The 27,818-nt window shown below is 39.6% G+C and overlaps 2 protein-coding genes across 4 annotated transcripts in view; one reads left to right on the top strand and one right to left on the bottom strand.

Moving 5' to 3' along the window:
- UBAC2 (UBA domain containing 2) overlaps nt 1-27,818 on the top strand; it is an 89,491-nt gene that overhangs the window by 10,414 nt on the left and 51,259 nt on the right. For both annotated transcript variants that reach the window (XM_030276531.4, XM_030276538.4), the window contains exons 3-4: nt 2,174-2,293; nt 2,727-2,833. In XM_030276531.4, the coding sequence (XP_030132391.4) occupies nt 2,174-2,293; nt 2,727-2,833 (227 nt within the window). The remainder of the gene's footprint in view (nt 1-2,173; nt 2,294-2,726; nt 2,834-27,818) is intronic.
- On the bottom strand, nt 3,951-9,691 carry GPR18 (G protein-coupled receptor 18). 2 transcript variants are annotated; one of them, XM_072931521.1, is made up of 2 exons: nt 8,703-9,691; nt 3,951-6,485 (listed from the first exon to the last, which is right to left on the bottom strand). In XM_072931521.1, exon 2 carries the CDS (start codon nt 5,411-5,413, stop codon nt 4,448-4,450), a length of 966 nt encoding a protein of 321 aa, XP_072787622.1. In that variant the 5' UTR covers nt 5,414-6,485; nt 8,703-9,691; the 3' UTR covers nt 3,951-4,447. The 2 variants fall into 2 exon arrangements, with proteins under 2 accessions (XP_072787622.1, XP_004174784.3); XM_004174736.6 differs by having other exon boundaries at nt 3,951-5,457; nt 8,703-9,690.

Raw genomic sequence — 27,818 nt, forward strand, 5'->3', positions numbered from 1 at the left:
ATGTAAAGGAATTTTTTCAGGGAATGAACAAACATTTTGGATGTTGAATTTTAACACTTCTTAAAGCTGGTAGAGTGCACACGAATTAAAGTGAACAGTTGAAGAATACATTTGATTTGGAAGGCAAAATACCTGCTGTCCAAAACTAAGTTGTCTCCATACAGAGGGTCCTCAAGAGCAGTGAAGATGCTGTGTAGAAGATCTTCATGACATCATATCTGTGTATATTTTAAGGTGGCTGAAGCAAAGAGCAGTAAGGCTGGCTAGATGTTGTATAGCGGTCTCCTCTTGCGACACCCTGAGCGGTGGCATGCTGGGCGGCGAGGGAAGAGAATGGGTGCGTCCGTCCCCCTGCAGGCTCTGCAATCCCAGTTATCGGTGCGGGGACAGATGGAGGAGACAGGGACTTGGGGTGTAACAGGATGGATTTATTCAGTGAGCCCCAAGACTCTTAGGAGAGCAAACAAAGGTTTTATACAGGAACTCAGGAGGAGGGGTGTAGAAACAGCAACCAATGAGGGTAGGGCTGGGGAGGAATCTAAGGTGGGACTAACATATTACAAACCTATCAGGGGAAACAGGGGAGTGGAGTAACACAAAGTAACCAATAGGGTGTTGAGTGTCACTAAATGGACAGGGAACACTCTGGAAGAAGGGGAGGGGACTAGAAGGAGTGACAGGGAATGTTCTAGGGAAAAGGGGCAGGGAAAGGGAGGATTGACAACTTGGAGGGGAGGGGTTAGGGAAGAGCTTTGGAAAATTGACAGTTGGGGACGGGAGGAGACCAGGGAAGAGGGAAAAGAACAGACACTGAACAAGCATCAATTTAAAGAAAAAAACACCCCAGAACAGCTAGAAGCCTTTCATAATCTGTGTGAGAGCTGCTCAGTTAGTGCGTGTCATGAAATATTCAGCTGCAAGGTCATAGCCCTGCCAGTCTTGACTTCAGGAGGGGTGGTACTCAGCCTAGGATTTAAAAGTTGGCATGTTGACATGGGATAGTGAGAATGGTGAGTGAAGTGGATTGGGGCCAATACTGTTTAGTGTCTTCATTCATAACTTGGACAGTAGGACATAACGTTCTCTCAACAATTCTGTGGGTGATATAAAACTTGGATTTGTAGTTGTTACACCTGTTAGTTCTGCAGCCATTTAGAGAGAGAAAAGGGTCAGTAGGGACCTTGGTTCAGCAAAGGCTGAATACAAACTCCTGCATCAGAGAGGAGTAACACCTTGCACCAGTACAGGCTGTGGGCTGAGCAGCTCGAAATCACTTTACAGGAAAAGCCTTGAGGGTCCTGGTGTAGGCTTAAACTGGACGTTAAGCAGCAATGAGCATTGTGGCTAAGAAGCCAACAGCATCCTGGGCTGCATTAGGTAGGAAGAGCCTCACAGGGAGGCCTGGATGGTGATTATCTCTACTCTCAGTGAGAGCAGTCTGAAGTGTTGTCCCCTGTGCTAGGCTCCCGAGTCAAAATTGACCTTGGCATGTTGCAGAGTCCAGTGGAGGGCCACCAGGCTGGTCAGGGGCTGGAGCACTTGGTGTGTGAGGAGAGGTAGAGAGCTGGGAGTGTTTAATCTGGGGAGGAGAAGGTTTAGGGTAGATCTTACCAGTGCATGTAAATACCTAATGGGAGGAAGCCAGGCCCAGTGAAGGGACAGGAGGCAATGGGCAAGAATCGAAATACAAGAAATCCCATTTAAAGGTTTTTAGTGTAAGACTGATAGAACAGAGGAGCAGTTTCCATCCTTAGAGATATTCAGGACTCAGCTTGACATGGCCCTGAGCAAGCTGATCTGATTAGGCCTTCTTAGAACAGTTACACTAGTACTAGTTGTACTAGTTTGTATCTAGAGGTTGCTTCAAAAATTTTTTTTTATAATTCTAAATTCACTAGGGTTGTGATTTACATTTTTATTTCTAAGTGTAGACTAGGAACCTCAAAGTGTATTTTGAGTTCATTTCAGTTGTTTATTTATTTTAGCAGTTAGACATGTGCTTTGAAAGTATTTTAAAGAGACTCTTCATAACATTCTACTCTCTGTATTTCCCTCCTTAACTGTGCTGCAATTCTCTTACCTGACTCCAGTATTGAATTGTCTCTGGGCACAAATTCTGTAAAGAATTTTCTTGAAGGACAAGTGGCTTAACATGATGATATTAACCTTCCAGATTTGGAGACTTGTATGTGGAAGAACAATATGTCTTGATTTGAAAGACACATTCTGCAGCAGTCTGCTCATTTACAACTTCCGAATATTTGAAAGAAGATATGGCAGCAGAAAATTTTCAGTAAGTTCCAGTTTTGAGGGGTTTTTAATATAAACTTTTCTATACAGTGCAGTCATGTACTCTTGGATGAATACTGTTTTATTTCTTATATGTTGTATAGAAATATAGGTTAAATGGTTTTAAAGATAATTTGATTTTAATGAATTAAAATTTATATTGATAATACCTTGCAGTCAGTGGATTATTCTAATTTCTATTTGCAGTTGTATCAGTTGTAAGATATCAGACCCATCGAGTTTAATTTTGGAAACAATTGGACTCTTGATTCTTCAGTATCTAGACAAGTAGGCCTGGAATTACGTTATGTTAAAGATTGCATTTGTCTTAATTGAAGTAGTATAGAGGTTTTCTCATTTTTTCTTATATTTAAAGGTATTTTAAAACTTTTTTTTGAAACTGCTGAATTGATTCAAATTAAGCTTTTTCTTTCCAGTCTTTTTTACTGGGCGCTTGGATGCTCTCAGCTTTGTTTGATCTTCTCCTTGTAGAAATCACTCAGTACATGTTTGGCATCACCATCAACAGCTTGCCTTCTGGTTTGTAAGTAGCTTCTAATGAATTTGTTATTTTAGATACAGTATCAAGAGATTGTTTTCTGAAGATTTTATTTTAAAAAACCTTTCTTCATGTAACACTTCAAATTAATTTAATCCTCTTTTGAACTGAAGTGTAAAGGTTCTTGGTACAACTACTGTAATTTCAAACATTTATTTCTTAGCTATGATTTGTGTTTAATTTATAATTTATCCATCAGATTATTAGTTTCCAATCCATTAGCCTCATGTCCTCTGTTAACATGATTGCAGCATGGCTTGCAGCACACGAATTATTGCTGTATTTGTTCAGTCTAAATTGTTCGGATCCATTCAATTTGTAAAAAGTGGAATCAGGTTGTGCTGATTTCTGTCTTAAATCAGAAAGGCAACAGAACTGTAAGTCATGTGCTTTATGTTCACTTTTAAATGCATATGCATTTCACACTGGTGTTTTGTATGTTTTTCAAAAATTGAGTGCCAGAGCTTGTTACTCCATTTCGTACAAGCAGCTGAAATTCTCACAGCTTTAAGGTGTTCAGTGGTACAGTTTTGCATAGCCTATGTTTGAGAATTCTGCACTTAATAAACAATGTGCATATTACCATAGAACCAGAGAGCTTGCAACCCTTTATGGCTAAGCTTCTGGCAGGTGAGATTACACAGACTTGAGTTTCCATGTGTTTCACACTCTGAGGTAATAGTAAAAGCTCTTGGAGTAAAATTGTTAATATTAAACACCATATTAGACCTTTTTTTTTATTTCTGCTTTTCCACAGCATCTGTTGAAAGTATCTAAAGACTGATTTATAAGGGACAAAAAGCACGTGTTTGATATTATAAAAATACTTTTTTTGTAGTGTGTGAGTATTCAAAAGAAGTTGAAAGCTTGAGTAGCTACTGCAGTTACTCATGTTTGTTACCTAGAGTTTGTTGCCAGGACATAGGCTGCTAATGTGTCTGGAGAAATTAATATTTTCCTATATGTAAAAAGATACTTTGTGCAAAAGTAAGGTGTCATAAATGAGCACATCATACCCACAGGTAGGTAATGAACAGTTTGACCATTTTTCTCTTTGATGGTACTTAGATGACTGCAGAATGTAGTCAGTTACAAAGGAATCTGCATCAAAGAAGTTTTTAATTAAGTAAAATACAAATTTTACTTACATATGCCTTCTCATTAAGTCATAATTAATTTGATATTGAGAGAATGAAATTAATTTTAGAAATGTGGGATATACAGTAATTTCAGGAACATTTGATTATGCAAATATAAAAATTAATATATGTAATGCATCATAATTCTTCTGTGTTGTTTATTAATATTATATTAATAGTCTGCTTCACATATGACAGTATTCACAATCATTTGAGGTGATAAAAGCATTGGAAATTTTAACACTGATACTATGTTTTAGTTCATTTCAGGTGAAACAACAAAAGATGTTGAGCAAATAAAAATAGGTGCAATTATTATTCTGCTTTTGTCATATTTACAGTGCAACAAATATATCTGTTACCTTTGGTTATAGAGCATCCTTCTGTGTAGCTAAGTGCTAGGATTTAGAAAAGAATCCCTTGTTTACATTGCGAAAGTCTCCTGACATTTTTTCTCTTTTTATATCATTTCACTGTTCATATTATTAAGTGATCTTACACTTCCAGTTCGAAAACTTTTTCTGCGCACGCTTCGAAGGTAATTGCGATAAAGGATTACACTGATGACTCTTGCCTGGAATTGTTTGGAAACAATGTAGTACAGTATAACATCCAAGCATGTACTGAGATTCATGAGAAAGGTGGTAAAGGCTGCCCAGGGATTGTAACTTATATTTTCATCTTGCAACATCAGGAAGGCAAAGCAAATGTGGAAGGGTACAAAGCAGATGAGTACCTGAGCAATCAGAGTAACTATAATTCTTATGGATCTCTCCTTGGCCTTAGGCTTCAGTTTTGAAGTCTTGCCGTGAATAAAATTATAAATAATGACTAGGTAACACCCCATCATGATAAACAATGGAATCAAAAAGAAAAAAATCAAGCGACAAAAATTCAGTGTATTTACTTCCTTTAAGTGGATGATATCAAGCATTTTCATGCAGGTGGTGAAATTTGAGGCTTGATCTGGATCAGACCGTAAAAACACCAATGGGGATGTTGTTGAGAGGGTCATTATCCAGATTCCAGTGCAAGCCAGCACAGCTTTTTTTGTATTTTTTAGTTCTTTGACATGTTTGGGCTGGACAATAGCCATAAATCTGTCTACGCTGATAAAAGCAAGCAGCCACAGAGCAATGGCTGGATAAAACACAGTGAAAGCCCCGAGGATCCGGCAGAATGTATCTCCAAAAGGCCACGTTTCTGTCCCGTGGTAGATTATCCGAAAAGGCAAGGAAAATATAAAGAACAGGTCAAGTAATGCGACATTCATCATATATACAGTTATAGTTGTTCTCTTCTTGGTAGTGCAGCTGAACACCCATAATGCAGTGGCATTCACCAGCAATCCCACTGTGAACACAAAGCTGTAGAAGACCAGTGATGCAATCCTGTATTCTTCTGGGTGGGAATTTTCTGGTGTCATAGTTTAATTAAATTTAAGAGTAGTTGTTGCACTCCATAAATCCCCTAAAATTAGATAAAATATGGGAAGTTATTCTCAGTCAGATAAAATCTGTCTTTTACAACAAAAAGGAAGATTGTTTTAGGATGGTGTTTAGTGATGAAACTATTGTTTAGCTCTGAAATGTCCTAGTTTTGTTGTTTTTTCTGACTGCAAATACATTATCATCCTCTGAGGGAAACATATATATTGTCAGACTTGTGAAAATAGTATTTATAAGCATGTTTTAATAAAATATTTTAACCACTTACAGGACCTTTTAATATAAAGAATCAAAAAGTCAAGATTGGCATTTCAGGTGTGCATCAGTAGCTGATAATTAGGTTGGAATAGTTGTATTTGAGCTACGACAGCTACTTTCTAAAGAAAATATTTCTTCAAGCTGTCTCTGTTAAAAAAAATTCTGACTAAAACTAGCTATGAATAAAAACAAGTCAGCATGGTATATAGTGACATTTGGATATGCAAAGAGTATTGACTTTGCCTTTTACCTGTGTAGGACCTACTTAACTCCCAAAAGAACAGGTGCTTGCTTATTAGAGACACTTAAAAAACTCTTTGAGTATCTGCATAGCTTCTAATACCGTATTTAATACTAGGGCATCAGAATCACCCACCCAACATACGAATAAAATTAATAGATTAATAGAGTTCCTGTTTAAAAAAGTGAAAAGGAGGGAAGCAGCACAGTCTCCAGCCAGGCCATATGAGAACAGTATTAGTTTGGGGGCAAAAGTTGCTGTCTGATAGCCAGCTACCCCAGAGCACAGTTATGTTCCTTCATCCAGCTTCTTGGTGATAGGAGCTGGACATCTGAAATACCACTTTGCAGGCTGAGGTGATGAGAGCTGAAGGGGAGGATCCCTGGTTTTCTCTGGAGCCCACGAGGATGGCAGACTTTAGCTGGTATTTGCATGAGTGCTTTGTTTAACCTTCACCCCCAGCACTTTCCTAGCTCTTGGTATGGTTACAGTTTCATGACTTTATGTGGGAGGGTTCCTCTTGTCTGGCCTTTTACCCAGTCCTGTGGCAGCTTTGTAAAGAGGAGGAGGAGGAACAAGTTAGTTGTTAGTCTGATCTTCCCACTTGTGACAAACAGCCAAAGGAGTTGTACAGTATCTGTTAGACGCCAGAACTGTTCTCAAGAGCAGAAGGGTGCATAATTCCTGTGTGTTTTATCTCCAGAAGGGAAGAATGCATTAAAAACCAGGTATATTGTTACTGCCCATCTAGTTAATGCCTTCTCTGTAATGTTACCAAGTACTTTCTCAGTGCTACAAAAATGCATAGGGAATTTAACCAGTGTTTAATAATCTAGCATCCTGGTTTGACACCGGCAAATACCAGCTGCTTTTGAGAAGCGTATCGTGGAGTAACTAACTTAAATATGACCAGTTAAATCTTTATATAGGTTAATTTCTGCCTTGAAATATAAAGTTTGGGCTTCTAATTTTCTTACAGTTCTCCAGTTTACAGATACATTAAAGTTATGCATAGAAATATTTAACCCTTAACTTCAAGGTCTTTTTTTTGGCTGTACAAAAGAAAAAAGGTGTGTTTTGTGCTCAGATGAGGACATTAGAACATGCAACAGAATTTGTTTTGTATGGGAAAAGCTATGTATGTTATACAAAAAAGAGGTTTGGAGGACATCTGTATAAATGCCTCTCAAATTCCTCATTGCATGAAGAACTCTAAAAACAAGAAAAATAAAATAATTAAAGAATGCTAGCAAACCTTATTGAAAATCAGATGGCATATGCTAAAAAACGTTGTGCATGTTCTAGCAGCACAGTTAAAATATTATCTGGCATATTGTTCCACTTTCACTACTCTTGCACAAAATTGTCCAAATGTTGCTTAATATACACCTCCCCCCCCGCCCTTGCCCATTGTAAGTGGGCTTTTTTTCTCTTTTGTTCTGTTATTTTTTCTCTCTTGCTAGTGATTGTGTGTGACAGTGCCCAGCTACCAATATCCTGAGTGATTTGGCAGGTGAATTGAGTAGTAATGTATAAGACAGGTAGAATAATTCACTTGAATATTAAGAAACATCATGTTTTTAGTTTTGGTTTTGCTCTTGTCTCCTTCAGACTTGCAGTGACTGTAATTATTTCTGGTCAGGTCATGTTTTCAAAATAACCAGTAGCCTGATGTTGATGGAAAGAGAGGAAGCTAAATCTCGTGTGATCTTCTTTTCATGCCTTGTTTGCTGGTTATTTCAAGTTTGTGACAGTTTTGAGATATATCAAATAACTGACCTGCTAAAACAGAAAGGGTTTGTTGGGTTTTTGTTTTGTTTTTTTGTTTGGTTTGGGTTTTTTTTTTTTGCTTGGTTGTTGGAGATTGTTTTCCAACTTCATGAGTTTAAATGCACAGTTGGAATGGAAATACTTTGCTTTTCCATTGGTACTTGTCTGCATGGAGTTCAGTTCGATATCTCCCAGGTCAGCCCAAGCAGATCTTTGGGTGCCTCTGGGTGGATGGTTTTGCCCTAGTTGCCATTTTTCGTAATGGGAACATTTACTTCCTGGTATTGCTTAAAGCACTTGCTGAAGAGCCCTTGGAGTCACTGGTTGCTGGAAGACTTGTCTGTGTTAATTCTGAATGATTCCTCTGTTGTTTGTCTGTATGCTTTATCAATCTTTTAATTTTTTAATGATAACTGACATTCTGAATGTCTGATGTGAATTGTGAAGGCCAGCTACATGCCCTATACGAGAACAAGACGTTCACAGCAAAGTTACAATTAAATCTTTTCCTCCGGATTCTTAATGCGAGTTAGGTAGCAGTGATTCCATTTAAAGGGCCATGTGTGTATCTCTCTTCCCAATCCCCGTTTTTACTTTTTCTGTCCCTTATATTTGCTTGCATTTCCCTGAGGAGAACATTGCTTTCTTTCAGTGAAGCACAGAGATACCAAGTAACATGATCTCCTGATTTTTGTTTCATGAAAACAGACATTTTTCTTTTAGTGATAAATGTACTTACCAATGTTTTCATTTATTGTATACTTTAAAAATTTTTGTTAAAATCCTAAACAACAGTATTTATGGTACTATGCTTTTACAAATGCAGTCATTTTTCTTTAATTGTTATTTATAGAATGCTGCTGATATTTTGAAAGTCCATTAAAAATTAAATATATTTTCATTAATTCTAGAATGTTCTGCTTCTGAACAAAATTCTTAGCAACATGTATGAACATCCAAGTTACTTTGTTAGCACAACATAAGGGATCATTACTCACGTTTTGTGCTCTACAAAATTTCTTCAGAGATGCTTCTTTCATGGCCTCAAATCTGTAGAAGGTTTAGACTTCCTCTTCTTTGCTCAGCTTCACTTAGCTAAAATAGCTGCTCTTCTCAGGCAGGAAACAATGACGTAATCTCACTAGTTTTGAGCTCTTTTATTGGTCATACTTAAAAGTTACTATTTCACATGGGTGTGATGTCTGTGAACTGGTATTTCTATTACCTTTCAACAGTCAAACTTTTGTATTATTTCCAGTGTGGTCAGACTGGGCTGTTGTACTATATATATTTTCAACTTCTAAATGTTTGTGGTGTAATGAAAGCATATTTTATGTTAAAGTTTCCATAGAAAGGTATCTGCAAGAATACACGTCTTGGTTATGCAAAAGTTTCTAATAAGCAAAGTATAAATGTGTTTTTAGTAGACTATAGTCTAGTGGATTTTTTGTGGAAATCACCATTTTATTTATATTGCCTTGGATAGTAGTCAATCTGAAAGTGACAGAAAGTCACTGCGTTTGAAATGAGAAGTTTGATTCACTTGAATACACAGCTTCGTTTATGCCTGTCCTTACAACATTTTATTAACACAGCAGCAATATTTCTGTATGTTCTTTGCTGTCTAAATTAATAACATGCTTATTCAAGAGCTTTGCTGAAAAATGCTGTATGAAAAGAGGTTTTAGTCTGTGTTAAAATGGAGTAAAATTTCTCAGCTGTGTCACTGCAACAGACATCTTAGGTGGGATGGGAGTATTCCCAAATGATTATAGATAAAGAAGACTAACTTCCTTTGTTTCCTCTTTCTCAGCTTGAGAAAAGATCCACCCTTTAGAAGGGCAGTTCAGAGAAGGAGCTCATTCCATGTTCTCTGTAGAGTGCTTGCTGCTTCCGGTCTCTGGCTGGCAGTCTTTGGGAGGTGGTATCAGAGAGCCCTGTGTTGAATAGGGGAGCAATAATGTTTTGGTCTCACCAGGATATTCACTTGGTACCAGAAGCAACAAAGTCCTGCAGTTCAGAAATAGCCAGAATCAGGTTTGTTTGTGGGAACATCTTTCTTCACTGACTATAAAACTTATGTAGGTAGGTGATCCTCACTTAGTGCTCAAGATAACTTCTGGGAAAAGAAGCCCCTCTCTATTGGAGTCATGTAATTTATCTCAGCTGAATGGGTTTATGTTAGCATGTAGGTGTCTGCATAGGTCAGTGTGATGGTTAAAGTAATTAGAGGGAGGGACCTGGATATGATTTTTGGTGTGTAGATTACCTTTAAATATTTAGGGTTCTTTTCTGTTCAGGTGAACTAATATGCAACTTCTTTTTTTATAATCATTCCAAAGGCCTTTTAAATGCAGTGAGCTGCAAATCCTACCCGGATCACCCTAGAGAAATATAAATCTATTTAAAAGTGCTTAATATTTTAGGACTAAGGAATTTCTTATAAGGACTAGCCAGTGCAGAAAACTTTTCAGTGGCTTTATCATTAGTAAAGCAACTCCAGAGCATTCTTCAGCAGGACAAAGCATTGTTTTCAACAGTTCAGTGAAATTCAGTACCATATGTATATCTTCTGGAAGAGAAGAACTGTTCTTTTGAACTCTCCTAGGCAAGACTACTTTATTTGGGGGAAAAATACAGAAGTGTGGAGGCACCTTCCAAGCTGAACTGCACTGTGAACACTGTGAACACATTTATATTTATGCAGTTTATTTTTATGCCAAAACAGGCAAGTGGACAGCTAGTGCCTCCCTTAGCAAAAGAGGAAGTATAAAAGTGATTCTGGGTTTAGTGGAAAGCAGGCAGATGTTAAGTTTGGGATCAGGGAACCTATATGCTATGAGTTGTCTCTTGGCTTGTCTGCTTGGGGGAGGGTGGAAAGTGTGACCTCTTGTAGCTGTGTCATTTTTTCTGGAGGGTGGCTGATGTTCTGGCCCTGCCAGGAAGGTCATGCCTTGCGACAGCAGCTGGAATCAAATCCCATAGATTACACAGGTGGCTAACAGCAGCCCAGTTGAGTTTGCTGGCAAGTTAGCCATCCATGTGGTTTGTTGCAGCATTTCAGTGTGTGTTCTGCTTTCACTCAGGGTTTTCACAGCCTTCCTGGTGGAGAAGAGGCAGCCAAACCTCTCTGCTGCTTGTAGGTTGGCAAGCCTTCCCTCAGGGGTGGAGAAGTAGCACTGTTTGGCAGCAGGAGGCTGAAAAGAGGTGTTTGCAGTACCAGCAGATGCATACTCCTTGTCAAGGTGCTCAGCTGGCTGCAGCTGCAGGGTGCTAAGCATTTGGAGGTGAACACCCAAGTCAAAAGTTTCACTGCCTGTGGTTTGCGAGAGGCAGTAGGCTGCTCTGCATTGCCACATTCCCCTGTTACTTTGGTTTCTGCTGTAGGAAGCACCTGGCTCTATTTTTATTTCCTTTGCTGTTTTATCAGCTAGAAATGAGTGCCTTGCATTGGTTTCCCACAGATGGGTGAGTACTTCCTCTGCTCCAGCTTCTGTTGATTGAATGTTCAATTCCATCTGGGGTCTTCTTTTGCTATTCTGAAGTTTGAGCAGTAGACAAGGTAATTGTCATTGCATTATGTTTTGCTAAAGCTGGTTTTAAGTAGTTAAAAGCTAAGCCAATGTACTTCCTGTCTGGGGATAAGGCAGAGTGCATGTGGTCTGTTATGGTGTCTTCACTAACTGGCAGTAAGCCTCAGAAGAAATGAATTTGATCACTTGAAACAGCCTTGAAGAGTAGGACTGAATAGATTGCCTTCATGCTGTTGCTTTTGCAGAATTAATGTACTGCTGGGTCTTTCAGTGGTTTAGTCATGTTTTTCCTGTTCACTTACTGTGTAATGTAAGCTTTGTCCAGCTGATACGGAGAAGTTCTGCACACAGTGGGACAGAAGGATTACCCTCTGCCTCAATCTGGTGGGGACTTGGCTTGAGCTCATGTTCTTCTTCTCCTTTCAAACTTTCCACCATTGGGATCTATTGAAAAGAAAGAACTGAAGCTTCTTGCATGGTTCACTGCACCAGTGGTGCAGGAAGCAACTCTCCCATATCAGTTTGTTAACTTACTGGCTTGCTGTTGTGGGTGAGTTCACATGCACTTTTGGGTTACTGTTCTCAACCTTGATGAAAACTGGCTTCATTTTTTATTCCCATACTGTGTTCACCATAGTAAATACTGAAGAATAAATTACTGGTTAAAAGTTGGTACTGAATGCATGAAGTTATTGCAGTTGTTTCCAGTTTTGCTCAGAGGCTGTGTCATGGCATAGCTGTCCCTCTTCTCCCACTCGTCTGTGTGAGGGGGTGTAAATGCAGTTGCAGCAGAGCTGAAGGAATGGAAAAGGGAGCAGCTTAAGAGAACTGCAGCCTAGTTAGCTGTACTTGACGTGTCTTGTTTACTGTCAGAGTTTGCTTTCTCTTCCCTGTTTTGTTAGTACATGGTATGGTTTGAGGAAGGAGATCTTGTTTTTTCCCTTAAAAAAAAAAAAGCAACATTCCATGTTCCCACTGGGTTCATTTAGGTTTTTTTCCTACCTCTCCTCCCTTCCCTCCACCATCCTGCACCACCTCTCAAACAGCCAGGACACACCCTGTGTCGCTAAATAGCCTAAAAATATACATCTGGCCTATAGTTCATCTGTTTATCACTGTCAGTCAGCCTTTGAAAGAAACAATACTTCAAAAATTAATGAAAATGAAAGTTGAATCTCTGAGATGTCTGTGACAGTGAGGTAATGGACTGGAGACAGTGGTCTTTTACACACCAGCAATCTCAGAGTGTCCATAGTCTAATATTAGCTCATGGCAAATACCAACACAGCTACATGCTTGTTGATGACCGTACACTGCCTTTGACAAATTTCTGTGTTCTGTTTTCTGGGAAGCAGCTTTCCTAATTCAAAATGTGCATAATTCTCATGACAGATATTTCATGGTTTTTTAAAACCTGCATGAAGGCTCAACTTTTTTATTTTCTTTTTTTTAAACCTGCATTGTCAGGAACTAGTTACTTCCAGTTTGGAAGTGTCTAGGAGAGTTTTTTTCCAATACTCTTTCCTTACTAAGTATGTGGTATGTGATGTTTTTACTATTAAACTGTTCTTAAAGGTCTCAGGTGCATAAGAAGTATTTTTCTGAAACTTGATATGCCTCCCAGGAATAGAGTTAGTGTTTCAAAAGAAATGTCCTTTTTTTGGAGCTGAATGTACTTTATTCTTTTGATGAAGTCAAGTGCAGGAGTAGGGAGAGTTGTTCTGACTCCTCCAGAGTTCAGGAGTTTGGACAAGCTCTGTCAGTAACTAGCCCAAGTAGATGTTATCAGAAATTAAACAATTAAAAATTGCTACATAGATTTGGCAGACCAGTGAAGGGTTTCATCAAAAGTACCTGAAGTGAGGGTGGGCTGTGTGAATTAGAATAAACTTCAAATTCAAGGGTGCTTTACAGTGTGTTGCCCAGCCCTGGCAGGTAGCTTGCTTTGCAGAAGTGGCAGTCTCCTAATGCTGTTCTGCCTGCACCACCTGTGCTTGGCAGAGATGCCAACACAAGCAGCAGTGTGTTGGGGTTCCAAAGCTTGGTGTGCTGTGGTGGAGTCAAAGTGACATGAGAGGAGCATCAGGATGATAAAGGGGCTGATATAATCCAGACTGGGACAAAGCAGCCCGGTGCCTGCTGCATAGCAGTGAATCTGGTTCGTTAGGAGCTCTGCTGGGTTTGCTTGGTGTGTAGGCTCAGCATTGTCCTTGGAGGGAAATGAAAGGGCTGCTGAGTGTGAGTGTGCTCAGTGCACCAGAGCATCAGGACAAGGCCAGCTTGTGCTCTGAGCTGGCTATGGTGGACAGCAAAGCTGGCTGCAAGCAGGGGATTTCAGAGTCACATACTTGTCTTTTCAAGTATGGAGCTAGGTCCCGTCAGAGGACTCTGTATTTCCCAACCAACCGTTCAGCTATAAAAATGATATGTTTTACACGCACACACACACACACACACACACACACACACACACACACACACGTGCACATTAAAGGGAAGGGACTGAAAATCCTGAGGTTTATCGTGACGGAGGTCTAGGAGAGTAAGTCAGGGCATAAATCTGAAGTTCAGTAATTTAAGCAGCTGTTTTCCTTATGTAGAGATTGTGTTGGTAAAAGTGGTTTTAAGATAGGTTGGAGCAGTGAAGCTGAACTGGGACTTGTGTGTTCCATATTCTCTGCCACTTTCATCCTTTGCCTCCAAATCATACTGCCTGTCAGTGCTTTTTTATTTTAGTCTTAGAACATCTGGGACATTGTCTTCATTTGCTTGTAACTGAGCCATGTGCTGCCTGATGATTGAGGCCACCAAATTCATATCATTTACCCAAATAGCAGAAATGTGAGGGAGTGCAAAGCTTGTTTTGAACAAGGAACAGTGAGAGAAGAAAGGGCAGTAAAGGTGGCAGGATGTTGGACATCTCTGTATTCCTTCTTCTTTCAAATTTGGCAGCATATGGAGGTAACCATAAGAACTGTACCAGCAGCCTGTGGTTCACAGTGTTCATTACTGTCTGGATGGTGTAGCTTATTTCCAAGGTAACCTGTCAGAGTTATTGAATGAGTGATTGACACAGTGTCTTGTAGTAGTGATCCTGGATCTGACATCTCTTCAGCTGCCTGACAGTTCCTGGCCCAGTTCTTGTACTGCCTGGTGCTAAGAGTTCTGACTCTGGAAAATGGGGTTTAGCCTCAAATTAGAAACGGTTGGATGAAATGGTTTTGACCTCTGCTGTGGTTAGGACTAATTACTGCATCAATGCTGCCATCTGCAGATCTTTAGCAAGCATAGCAACTCATCTTTGGAACAGCAGAAATGGCTGATGGATTAATTGCTTTATACACCTGCACTACTTAGCCAGTTTTTCAGGAAAACTGATTATGAAGAATGAAAGCCACTTTGTCTCTTCTATGAAAGCGACATACCATGTGACATGAAAGCTGTGATTGTTCCCATAGTTGTGGAACTTCCAATTCTTTTACTGCTAGTTACATTTCATACAGGTCTTCCATTTGCATTTCTGTTCAATTAATTCTGTACATTAAGATAAAATTCTGAGAATGAGTTGCAAGCAAAGACTTTCTTACTGTGCATAGCCTGAGTTTGCCCTGAAAAAGTGAAGAATTAGAAGACACCTAGTGGAGGAAGAGAAGAAAGACTGGGAAACATTTAGCATTCTTCTTTTGGCTTTGTTATATAGCATAGGGATATAAACTAATACTACAAATTAAACAACTCTGTATTTTTTAAGCTACCCTCTTCCTGATTTTGTTGTTGTATTTGTCTGATATGTCTTTATTAAAATAAGGTGCAATAGTAATGCCTGTCTTTGTACATCATTCCATTTTCCAGGAGTGTTCTGAAAGTTTTATGATTAAATTATTTCATGAGAATAAACAATGCTTTCTTTCCTATTTGGGAATAGGGGCCTCCTTTTTAGCTTAGCAGTTGACCCTTGGAGGTTATTTTCAGTCCACGTGGGCATGATCAAGCTTTCTGTCTTTACTGGCAGCTTGGGGGTTTTTTCTTCTCTCTTCTCTTCCTCTTTCCGGAGTTAGGAACACCTTGTTTGTTCGTCATGTTCAGCCATAGTAAAGAAAGACAGGGATGTGGAAGTCCCTTTGGAATTTAAAAGGAAATCCTGCATCTAATTGTAGATGTCTGTGCCAAACAAGTCTGTACAAATTATCATTTCAGCTATTGTTTGCAAATTGGCCCACTGCAGTGCCCTCTGTCATTTGATCTGAAGGGAAACAAGCTCAAAGGAGTAATTGCATCCTAGAAACATCAGTTGTCTCCTGTCTAGTTCTGCTACAAGCATAGATTGCTACATTTTGTTTTAAGGATCTGATATACTTTCATGTAAATTATATCCTCCTCCATCACAGAACAAATGGCTTCCATTCCAGTGAAGTTCTTTGAATTTCTTCCCTCTCCCTATATTTGTAGGGCAGTTAATTATTTGGTTGCAGTGGAGGAAGAAGGAAGAAAAATGAATGAATAATTCTTCAGAGCAGTTGAAGACATTGTTAGTGTGAGGAGATACTCTGCCTGTTGTAGCCTTTTGCAAAATAGAGTGTGGTGCTATGACTGCTCTCCTAGGACAGATTAACCTATTAACCTACATTAACCTCCTAGACAGAGGAGGTTAATGTAGTAACTTCACAAAGGACATCTTGCCGTGACTGATGCTTTAAAGAAACCCCTCTTGATTTACCAAAGTAATGAACAGAAATTGATTCAATAAGTTCAGTGGTATCCAAGAAGGTACAGTTGTATGACAAGATTTTAAAAAACAAATGTGCATGAAACAGAAAGTATTGTGTACAGTTAGTAAAAAAAGTACTGCCGTTGTTTCACTAAAGAATTCAGAAATAAAAATGTCTCTTTTTCAGAGTTAAATGACCTTGAAGACTTTCGGTATAAGTAACAAGATCTTTTAAAATTTCCTCTATGCTTTTATTTTATGCTTACTGAATACTCTCCTTTTGTTTAGTCATCACTTTGCTTCAAATACCTTGGTCTGTAGTTGAGAAAAAGGGTTATATGGGGGTCTTAATGGGGAAGTTCGTTTTGCAAAGAAATCACTTCTCTGCTACAGCTTTTCTATTTTGTTTCTGTTTTATCACGAACAAGCTAAAGGGTTTCCTGCCAACAATTTGTGCCTTACAGTACTTAGTCATTGGAAAAGTCAAACTACAGCCATGAATCACAAGGAGGTGTGAATGGTCTCTTGACCAAAAAGCCCTAAAATGGTGGGAAGCATTTTAATGTTCAAGTATTGTGAAGTAAGCCAAACTGTGTGAATAAGGTAAACATTAAAACCTCCCTTTATTAGTCTTCAGCCTTTGAAGATATGTTATGATGTCTGCTACAATATCCTCATCATAATGTGGTTAGAAGAAATTTGATTTTTTTACCAAGTATATAAAAGTAGTGAAAAAAATGGCTCAGCTAAAAAATAGCACAACATTTACCAATAATATTTACTGTAGAAGAGGACTGAGGAGTAGCCAGTAACTCAACTGTTCTACACAATTACACTTAAATATTGAACAAGGGATATATGAGTCACATTCTGTATTTAGCTTCAACTTATTGTCTCTACTGTGAAAATAGGCCATAGTAAATGATGCAAAAATAGCTTGTGTGCTTTGCCACATAGGTCAACATTAATCGCTCCACTTTGGCTCCACTCTGCCCAAGCATTACACTAAATACAGATCCTGATAAATTCATTTACTGCTTGTATTGGATGGGAGCTGGGAGAAGACCCTCTTCATCCCGTCACATACTGAGGTGTGGACTGCATGATCTGGGCCATCTGTGGGATCAGTAGAGTACAGAGAAGCAGGGTTTCTGTGCTGAAATGTTGGAGCTCCTAGTGCAGTGGAGGATCAGACATCAGGAGATGATAGGAAAGGCTACAGCTCTCATTCATGTGTGGTGCCCACCTCTCCCTTCGCAGCACAGGCAGTTGTCATATAGCCAGACTTGTCCATGCAAAGGATTCTGGGAGACTGATGCTACCCAGGTGGTTCTCTGCACTTCCTACTTCCTTTACTCCAGGAAATATTAAACAGGTGAAGTTATGGGAACCATAAGTTCAGGTAGCATCTGCATGTTTTGAAAATATTTCTCATGTGAAGTAAGAACAGCTGTGAAACTAATAATGTTGAAAAACGAGTCAAATGAAATCATAACCCTTGAAATTCAGGTGTTATGCCAGGGTCTTGGATCACTTCTTACCAAATACATTTTCTCTCAGGCAAGAAGTTTGCAGAATAAAAACATATATATATATTCAAGTTTAAAGCTAATCTCTATTACAAGTTGGATTATTCCCAGTATAAGGTTCCACATTTGAGGTTATATGTGTCTGAAGGTCCTCTTGAAGTATGTGCTTATCTTAAATTAGTTTGCCCTCTCTTCTTGATTCAGTAGAGTGCCTCACAAATGGCAGTTTACCAGAGTAAGTGTCAAGATCCTTAAGATCTGCTAGACAGCTCTCTTTTAGATTCAAAAAGATTTTAAAAGTCTTGGCTGTCCACCATAGAAGCCTGAGTTTGCTTCCAGGCTATCCCTGTCCATGCCTGGAGGGCAGGCTGGAGTGTGCACCCTCACATCCTTCTGTATGTGTGTCGCTATTGGACACGAGTACACAGAAGCTTGGTGAGTTCAAAAGAGAAAAAGACCTAATTTTATTTCTGACCTTGCAATATATAGAATTCTAAAAGTGGCAGTGGATTAGAGGATGAAATTGCCACCTCTTTAACCACGCTGGTTAAACTAACAGTCTATCAATTCTCTCCTCCCACAAAGAAGAATGCAAAACAATCATTATTTACATGAACAGTGTGTGAGAACTCCAGCAGAAATATGTGAATATCAGAAGGCATAGAAAACTTTTAAAAGAACTTTAAAACTTTCAAAAGAACTATAAAAAACAACACTTTTAAAAATCAGGGCAACATATGTGAGTGCCTTCAGCGAGCCCCTTGGCACTGTGTCCATATGTGGTGCTTTGCTCATTGCTTGCCTTGCACATGGACATAGTTTGAGAGAGAGAGTTTATAATGATGGTAAAGCCAATGTGTTGGAAAGGATGGATAAATATAATTGCCTGGCAAAAGATTTACAATAGTACAGTCAGGATGAAAAGAATCCCCCCTACTGGCTGGACAATACCCTTACCTACAGAGGGGTCCAAAAATCAAATGGACTGTTCCATCTCAACCCCCAAATGTATGGTTCATCCCACACCTGTAACCCTCCCCTGAAACATCAAGTGTCTGTGACCCCATTGGCCCAAGTCCTGTTCCAGCCCACCTTGAAGCCTCCTGATAAGGGGTCTCCAAGGGGCCAGACGCTCTCTTGGATCTTCCCCTCTCTTGGATCTTCCCCTCTCTTGGAACTACCCTCTCTTGAAGTCCCCGCTCTCTTGGAACTTCCACCCTCTCCTGGAGCATCCTCTCTACCCCTTGTCTCTCCCATCCTCCATCCCTTCAGGCCTTGCCACGTGCTGCGTCTGGCAGCTCCAAGCAAGACCTTTCACCATCCCTAATAAACCTTATATTCTAAGAGCAACCAACAGAGATCTCTCGTCTCCATTCATCAAAGCCGTCCTGGAGCACAGTGTTCCCTACACCAGTGCCCATGGGATTTTAGCCTATTGTCATCATTACCAGGTGTGTAGTCACAGATTTCTATGGCCTAAATCAGGCACCTCCTGTCTCATCTTTTGAGGAACAGAGACCTTGTGTCTTTAGTTTGCCTATCTATAAATCAGCTAGGCAGCAGCTTTGGGGTGGGTGGTCCCTTCGTCCATCCAGATACAGCTTAAAGCTGACAGCACCGTGGTGTGTTACACAGGCATGAAGGGTGACACATCACTCTCTTGCTTTGGTTAGGGTTATCGATCATTTGGTGGAACTGACTTTATGTATTGACAAATTATTGAGTGCTTCAGTTGGGTGTGTCATGAGCAGGAAATCTGAGACAGTTTCTCAGAGCTGTTTTAAAAATGTTTTCCTCTGTTCTGGAAACAGTCAGATATGTGGACACCTTTTCCAGTTTTCTGACAATACAGAGATTGGTCAGGATGTAGATGAGTTAGCCATGATGACAGCATTCTATCTGAGAGGGAGCTTTTGTTCAGGACTATCTCAGCTAAGAAGGCAGTCACACCACATCTACTTCTTTGCTTTTTGTAATTTTTTTTTCTGGCCTGGGGATAGCTTTTCGGTTTGGTAAAGTATGTCCACTGAGTCCTTAAGTGAGAAGCAGTCAAGAAGAAGCACTTACTCCTTTGCAGTTCGTAAATGACCTGATTTCCCATTGGTATGAGACAAAATACATTTCTCAATTCTAAAACTTCTGTTCAGTTTTTTTTCTTTTTTATTTCTCTGTCTTGTACACTTAATAAAATTGGTTCCATAAAGGGGTACTCAGCATTAATCTCTGTGCCTTTCTGTGGAGAACTTTTCTATTTCTTTTCACCAGGGGTTTTAGCAACGGCTTGATGAGAGGTGGTTTTGTTTGTTTTGCCTTCACTTAATGATCCTTTTTCTTAGTGGGATGTTCGTTTGATGCAGTCTTTCCTCACGCCACAGCTCTTTGAGCCTGTGGTCACCAGCTTTTGTCACCTTCTGCTAGTGTTTTGGTCATTGTGTGCTCTGCCAAAGTTTGAAAGAAGATTGAAGCCTGTGTGGCTGAAACAGTAGAACATCCTGTACTTTTCCTCTTTTCTTTTTAAAGATTCTCCTCAGAATTCACCCCACGTTCCTGTATCACTTGTCAGAAAATCAACCTGCTGGTGTTTCATTTAAATCCTTCTTTTTTTTAGAACTGGGGCATTTCTTTACCTCCTTTATACTTCTAAAGGTTGTTCAGGAGTGTTTTTTGCTTCTTCAATGCAATAACTGTCTCTGTTCTGGCTGTTGTAGTAAACAGCAGACTGTGAGGTGAGAAGAGAGCTCGGGGCAAACACAAGGCTGGGGCTGCACAGTGGGATCACTATGTTCCTTCTTCAAGTAACTTTTTTGGGGGCTGTGGTTAAAAGAAGTGAGTGTTTGCAGTAATCCCAGTGAATGCTCCTGCAAATATTCATTCAAAGGAAAAAAAGGACTTATGCTTATAACTGCAGACAGGGTTGTACTATCAGTCTGTGTATCTCTACCTTCAGATCTGCTTCTGAATTCCTGTATATCAGAAGTTTGAGATAAGGAAATGGAAAAGTTAGGGTGTGTTTCACTTCTTCCACACTATGTTTGACCAGCAAGGGGAGTAAACAGTCAGGAGTTCACCTTTCTAGCATTAAGCCGGAATGCCTTTGTCCTTAAGTGCTTAAGTAATGCACTTCCAGACTGTCACTGATGAATCCCATAAAAAAAAAAAATCTTGCACCAAATATGTATAGCAGGGACTAATTTAGAGTAATTTCTGCTTAATATAGGACTGACTGTGAAAAGAGCTGGAGAAGTAAGGGGACAGGATCAGAAAATGAGACCAAACATATTTAGACTCTTGAGGGAAATAGGAAGATCTTAACATGTGGGGCAGAAGAGACATATATATCTAAAACATAGATACACATATGTTTTGTCAGGGATAATTTCCCACCAGCTTAAATTTTTAAACCCGCTCACTTCTGGGGTGGATACATACCAACACCAGAGCAAGGAGAGTGATGGAAACGTGTAGCTCAGAGATAGAACAGGCCTTTCTCTTTCCATTGCTCTATACCACAAGATTCACAGTTGATTACATCAGTCCAGCTTTGAGTGCCTGATGTTAAGGGATGTGTTGCTGCAGAGTCAGTAACCTGTGAAGAGGATGAGGGTAGATGAGGCAGAAGACATCACCTCTGACCTGGGGTTCTCTTGTAGTGTATTACAAGCCCTGATTTTAGTGATTGTAAGAGGAGTCATTATCATCCGGAAGCTCTGCTGTATACAAAGTTGTGCCATTCAACATATCAGATGTAATAAGAAATACATAATCAGGTGGTTTTTAAGTGGTGTCAAGATTTGCTGAGGATTTTGAGGGTGATCTTGAAATCTGGCAGTGCTCTATTTTCACAATAATTAGGATGCTTACCTCAGCCTTGCAGTTGGGACGTGAAGTCTATCTGCTGTTGTACCTCTCAGATAGGCACACTCATGTTCAGTAACAGTATTTAAAGGATGAAAGCAGTGGGAGGTAATTTGGCAAAAAGTAAAAAAAAATTACCAATGATTGAATATGTCTGGAAACAAGCTCTCATCACTTTCACACTTACTGTTTAGTTAGGTTTTGCTTTTGTTAGGTGGAAGGTACTAAGCATTGTTAGAGATCTGAGAACTAATTATTCCAATTGGAAACTGGTCTGCCCTGCAGCAAGATTAATCTCTGTGGTCAGTACTCCGTGAGCAGCTTTTGGAGGTAAACATCACACGTGTCTCTGCCAACCTGGCTAAATAATGCTAGCTGTCTTAACTCTTTTTGAAGATAAATGAGCTGTAATTGGATTTCTGCACTGGATAATTTTAAACAAGTGCTATTAGAAACAGTAGTTGTTACGAAGAAACTCCACAGAAGACATATTATGATGAAATATTGGATGTCGCTGAGCAATTTAATACTTGTCTCTTAAAACCAGGGTAGCAGATCAGAAAAAAATGTGCTTTGATGAGGCAGTTTTGATTTTTGTCTTGTTATATGTGAGCAAGCAGAAATGGAATGAAATTTGAGTTGAGAGACCAGAGGGGGGAATGCTGCTACTGAGAGTTGCATCCTGTCCCAACATTATGAACTTACTAAAAAAAAAATTAAAAGAAGGGAAAAGATAAATTGCTATATTTGCATTTCAACAAAACTTGAAAAAAAAATAAAAGCAGAATTTTTTTTTCTCTAATAATATACTTAAAAGAAAAATCTGACATTTTAGTCAGAAATTGTTTCTCTACACAAACAGTTTTTGTAAGAGGGAGGAGGGAGGTACATATTAAGAGTGGAAAATATTAATTTGAAGAGAATTTTAACCACTCTGCTGGCAATCTTTGCTTATTGAAAAGTATTAAAAGCTTAAAACTGAAACCAAGTGGGGAGAGCAAATTGTGATGTTGCCCACAGTATTTCATTTGCTTGGTGTTGTTACCAAAGACTGTGGGAATCCAGAGCATCCCTCTGGCTGCCCTGGAAGGTCTAGGACCCTGGCAGGGTGTCAGGAACCACCCTGTACAGAGCCCCGAGAGACACTGTCTGTGATCTCTGTCCATGGAAAAGAGTTTTCAATCTTACAGGATGAATTACCAGCTCTGAGGGTTTGATATAAGTAATAATTAAGTGTGGCATGGGTGCAAAAGTAAAATTTTAGGATTCTCGATAAGGGGTCCAAAGGGGACAAGATGGAGGAAATTGGGTGTGTCTTGTCCTTTTTCTCCTTCTTCATGCCCTCCATGTTTCACTGTAGTGTTGGCATTTTTCTATTGGTTTAGGCTGGGGACACACTGTTCAACGTAGATGACAGATATTGGCACATTATTGTAAATATAGCACAGGTAGTTTCTGGTATATAATGTTTGTAACATCCCACTGAGGGACAGAGCCCCACACGCTGCCCTGCAGGACAGACCTGCGGCAGGGCAGCAGAACATGTTAGAGATAAGCAAGAATAAACAACCCTGAAAACCAGCACAGAGAAATTATGACTTCTTCTTTGGCAGCAGGGCTGAAAGACAGAGACTTTCTACAATCTCGGAATCACCAATACCTCAGATTCCGACAAAAGACGAGCAAGTGGGATTTTTAGGGAAGCACAGATAAGAGTTCTCAAATAGTAAAATCTAAATTTTTACATTTAGGGAACTTTTTATTTCACTAGATTGTTTTGAACAAATAAAACACAAGTTTATTTTGCTTCTGATATGTTTGTGAATTTTTTTACACTAATATTTAAGCTCTTGTATATGAAGCACAGGAATCACTACAAATTTTAGCCATTTTTTTCCCAAGTTCATATAGCCTTAATTGGTGGTTTCATTTTTGTATGTTTTTTACCATCCCTAGACCATAAAAGGTGGGAATTTTTTCAAATTCATATTTAATTCCTTATTTTCTTTCAACCACTGCTTGATTACAGTTTTTCTCAGAGAGAGCATTGCTTGATTCTCTCACAGATTTTAAGATCACTCACTGTTTGGTTTTCCATTACTTATTTGTTTATGATTTTATTCTTTTTTTATTCCCCACAAAGCCTTATTATTAGTTTGTTTTTTCATTTTGCCCATAACAAAAAATTAATTTGTTTAAGTTTTTTAACTTAGTGGCTGTCATAGGTTGACAGGGAGATGAGTTTTCTCGGGAAAACGCCAACCCATGACAGTGGCTTTGGTCTTTTTTATTTGATAGAATACTTCTTGGAGGAAAGGAATTACAACTCATCCCTTACCTCCTGGTATTTGCAGTTGGAAAGGTGATAAATAAAAGACCAAGGAGGTCTTTTGCACCAAGGAAAGAACTGAATCCCTGTAAGAAAGGTACAGACACTTGCAAGGCACATCACTGTCAATTAACAGCCTAGAAAAGCCAATAGCAAGTTTTGAAACCCTACCTATTTTCCAATGCTGGGAGCAACCAGATGTTACAGCACTGGCTGGACCTCAGGTCTGGGGGAGCACACAGTGCAGATCCCATCTGTGTGAGGTTCACCAGCTCTGACATCACTTGTATTCCTTCAGGGTCTTCCCACAGTTCAGATTGATCAGTCACTGGCAGAACCCAGCAGGGAGTAAGGACATGGCTTTCAAGACCCCCTTGAGCAATATACACTCATATCATTAACAAAGCTGCAGTCATAAAACTGTTGCAGATAATAATTCATATGAATGAGACGTTACATTATAAACATACACGTAAGTGTGCATTGACCGCACATTGGGTAATTGTGTATTGACTGTATATATAGTGATTAATTATACTATTGATTAGGTGTGTCTTGATTAAGTAGTGATCATGTAGCATGCATGATACAGAGGCCTGCTGGGTCACTGCCTCTTCACAAAATAGTCATCCAGTGATGTCTGGTACAGTAGGTAAATCATTACTTATAAGGTTATTTCTGCAACTGCCAACATTTTTGTTCAAAATACAGCTGATTTTATGTTTTCTTATCAATTGAAGAAGTATTCCTGTTATAAGCAAAGGTCTCTTAACTAAAATAAAATTTTCTTTATAGTTCTGAGGTGCTCTGCAATTCTTGGTGTGTCTTGCTGGTACAACTTGACATTCTTCCCAGGCCAGTGCTGTTAGCATCCTGTGTATGGAGGAATCCTGCTGTGAGCAGTTGTGTTGTATCATCAGATGAAATGGAGTATAAGTCATGGTTCGTAGTCGTTTAGACCTTTTTTTGACATGTTCACAAAGCTGAGTAACATTGTGAAAGAGAGTAGCAAAACCTCTTTCTACTCGTGGGTCTGTGGCCAGTGAGGCACACTTGTTTCCTGTTTTTGTTTGGGACTAGAAAGTGGTACTTCTTGAAAGAGCATTAGAATCAGATTTCTGAGAATTTTTTTTCTTTTTCTTTTTTTTTTTCTTTTTTTTGTGTTATGAAGACCTTATCTGGACCACATAAAAATGAGACTTCATCTGTAGTTAAAATACTATAATAAAATAGTACTTATGGTACTAACTCTTTATTGCTGTCTGTTCCAAAAAAAATTTTTGTGGGCATTTTAAAATTACAAATCTGATCATTAATCATGGAATTTCAGCAGGAATGTGTAAGCTGCAGCACAAGAAGTGCTGCAAAGGGATTGTGATGTCAGTTGTGCTTCACTGCTTGAATAGAGATGCTGAGCTGTACAGTTAAGTCCCTCCACACCACCAGCAGCCGCACTATTAGGAAGGCAGGGCTGTAGCCAGAGGAATTAATTTTTCCAAGTTCAGCTTCCTCATGCAGTGGAGGAAATGTAGAGAGACATTTTGTGGAGGCAGTAAAACCAGGTGAGACATGAGGAAGCACTTCCCTGACCCTGGGCTCTCCATCTGCAGTGGTGGTCCTCAGCTGGTTGCTCTCAGCCATGAGCTTGGCCTCTAGGTTTGCCAGCTGTGGGCAGCTCTCCCTGGTGCTCTTGGGTATAGCCAAGGGTCTGGGATTTGGGTGCTGGCTGAACAGCTGAAATGGTGCAGGAGAACAGTAAGGAGGGGCAGAGGTGCCCTGGCTGTACCTGGAGTTGTGAACTGCTCCTCTTGCAGTTACTCCTGGTGTTTGTGGTCATTAGTTCTGGTGCTGGTATCTGAGTATGTTAGTTTTAGGGCTTCTGTTTTTGGCTTAAAAGAAGTTAAAGTGTGAAACACCTTTGCTAAATTATATTAATACAATGTAATCTATTATGTCAATAATTTCAGATTACTTGATTTTCCTGGTAGCTACTCCTTGCAAATTTAAAATAGTTGGTTTGCCCCCATCTGAGTGAATGAAGTAAGGTTCTGGTGGGTGTTCAGGCTGTTTCAAATAGCTGGCATTGAGAATACAATGTATTGATTTTTTTGAAAGACAAAAATAAAGAATTGACCGGGAGTTGTCTTTATAGTGTGATAACTTGTGAGGAATCTTCAGTTGTCCCTTTTTGTCAAAAATGCCTCACAAATGCAGCTAGCTGGGGAGCTTCCTCTCTCCCTGTCCCACTGGGGACAATGATTGTTACTTCTAGACAGAGTTGCTGTAACTGTCCAGAGTTGTGATACTAAGATATCTAGTACTTAGTAGCTGCCAATGAAACACTGGCTGGCTGCTCTTGAGGCTGGTGAGTTGAGAATAATCAGCATCTCTATATTTAAAGTTGGCTGCCTTGGAGTTAAATTAACCACAACTTCCCTTAAAAGTTATGTGCCACAGGAAGGATGAAATTGCTAAGCTTTGCTGATTAGAGGGAGGAACACAGCTCTCCTTTTGCATGGTATAAGACAATGCATAGTTCTCTGGGGGGGATAGGATAACCACAATGTTGCTGCCTTCCAACAGGTGCAAAACTTTCTTTTTTTAGTTTAGTTCTTTGCACAACATCTGTCACAACTGAGGAATACAAAAGAGGAAGAGGAGAAATTCATACTTTGCAGTGAGGAAAAATAAATGCAGTTTTGTGAAAAGAAATCTATGCCATGCCTTGACCTTTCTTGTATTTTAGGAGGATGCTAATGACAGCATTTTGCTAAGGGCATAAGTAGAGGACAAGACCAGAAGATTTTAAAGTTATGTAATTTGCTAGTTTTACTGCAAGGCCATTGAGTTTCATGTTGCTTTCCTGTATGACTTGGACCAATTTGCTAGTCGTAAAAGAATGCAGGTTGAAAGGAGCCACTGGGGATTATGTTGCCCCGCCCTGGAAGTTCCAATTTCAGCATGGCTGTGTCAAATCAAGTTTGGAGTATCTCTAGGGACCAATACATCAAAAGCTTTCCTGGAACCTTCCCTAATGTGTGACTAACCTCATGATGAAAAAACGCTTCTTAATGTTTAATTGGTCCTTAATGCTACTTTTGCCTGTTACTGGGTGTTCCCATCTTTTCTGTATCCCTCCCCATTAGGCAGTTGCAGATAGCAGTAACATTTCTCAGTCTGAACCATCTGTGAGTTCCCTCTGCCTCTCCTCTGGTAACATGTGCTGCAAGCTCCTTCCACATTCTTGGTGGCAGTCTGCTGGGCTTGTTCCAATATGCCAAGTATCTTTCTTCTACTGGGAGACCCAAAACTTGGTACAGAATTCAGTACCGAATGGAGGGGAAAGAATTATTTTAAAACACAGTTTGTCTATGAAGTAACACTATTAGCTCATCTTTAACCTGTCTACCAGAGCCCAGAATTTTTGGCCAATCTGCTTTCTAACCAGGTCATGCCCAGCCTCCACTATTGTGTGGGGTTATTCTAGCTCAGTTCTGCATTTGGCTGGCTGAACTTCATGAGATTCATGTGAGTCCATTTTTCCAACCCATTGAGGTCTGGTTCTTCCCTATTTCGTGCCTTGGAGCAAGGTTGTCCAAATTTGTCGGTTAGTTTAGAGAACCTTTAGTCTAATATGGTAGGAAAAATAGATCAGTATGCTGTTGATCTCGTGTGTATAGAGGTACCCTGTTCTCTTCTGCCACACAGCACAAACACAGCTGTATTCCCATTCTTTATTTATACTTGCTTTCTTTCCTTCTTTTAGAGTTTGAATGAAGTGGTGAACAGGTTTTATCTGACTGTTCACAGGAGAAGAGACAAGATAACTTGAAGGAAGGGGATTTGATGCAGGTCTGTAAAATCACAAGTACTGTGGGCAGGGTAGATAGGGAGTCACTGTGTTCACCTTTTTCTGGTATAAGAAGCAAGAGACTTCAAATGAAACTAACAGGTGTCACAAGTGAACAAAAATGCTCCAGACACCATGGATAGTTATTCTGTGCAACTTCTTGCTGCAAAACGCTGCAGTCACAGATATTTTATTTGAGTTTAAAAAGGGAGCAGACAGACTGATGAAGAAAACATTGATTGAGGGCTGTCATGTGCAAAGATGAGACATCTGCCTCAGGAAGTCCAAAGTTAGACATTGCAGGAAGCCA

Source organism: Taeniopygia guttata, chromosome 1 (genome assembly GCF_048771995.1).
Source record: "Taeniopygia guttata chromosome 1, bTaeGut7.mat, whole genome shotgun sequence".
In the NCBI taxonomy this organism is placed as follows: Eukaryota; Metazoa; Chordata; class Aves; order Passeriformes; family Estrildidae; genus Taeniopygia; species Taeniopygia guttata.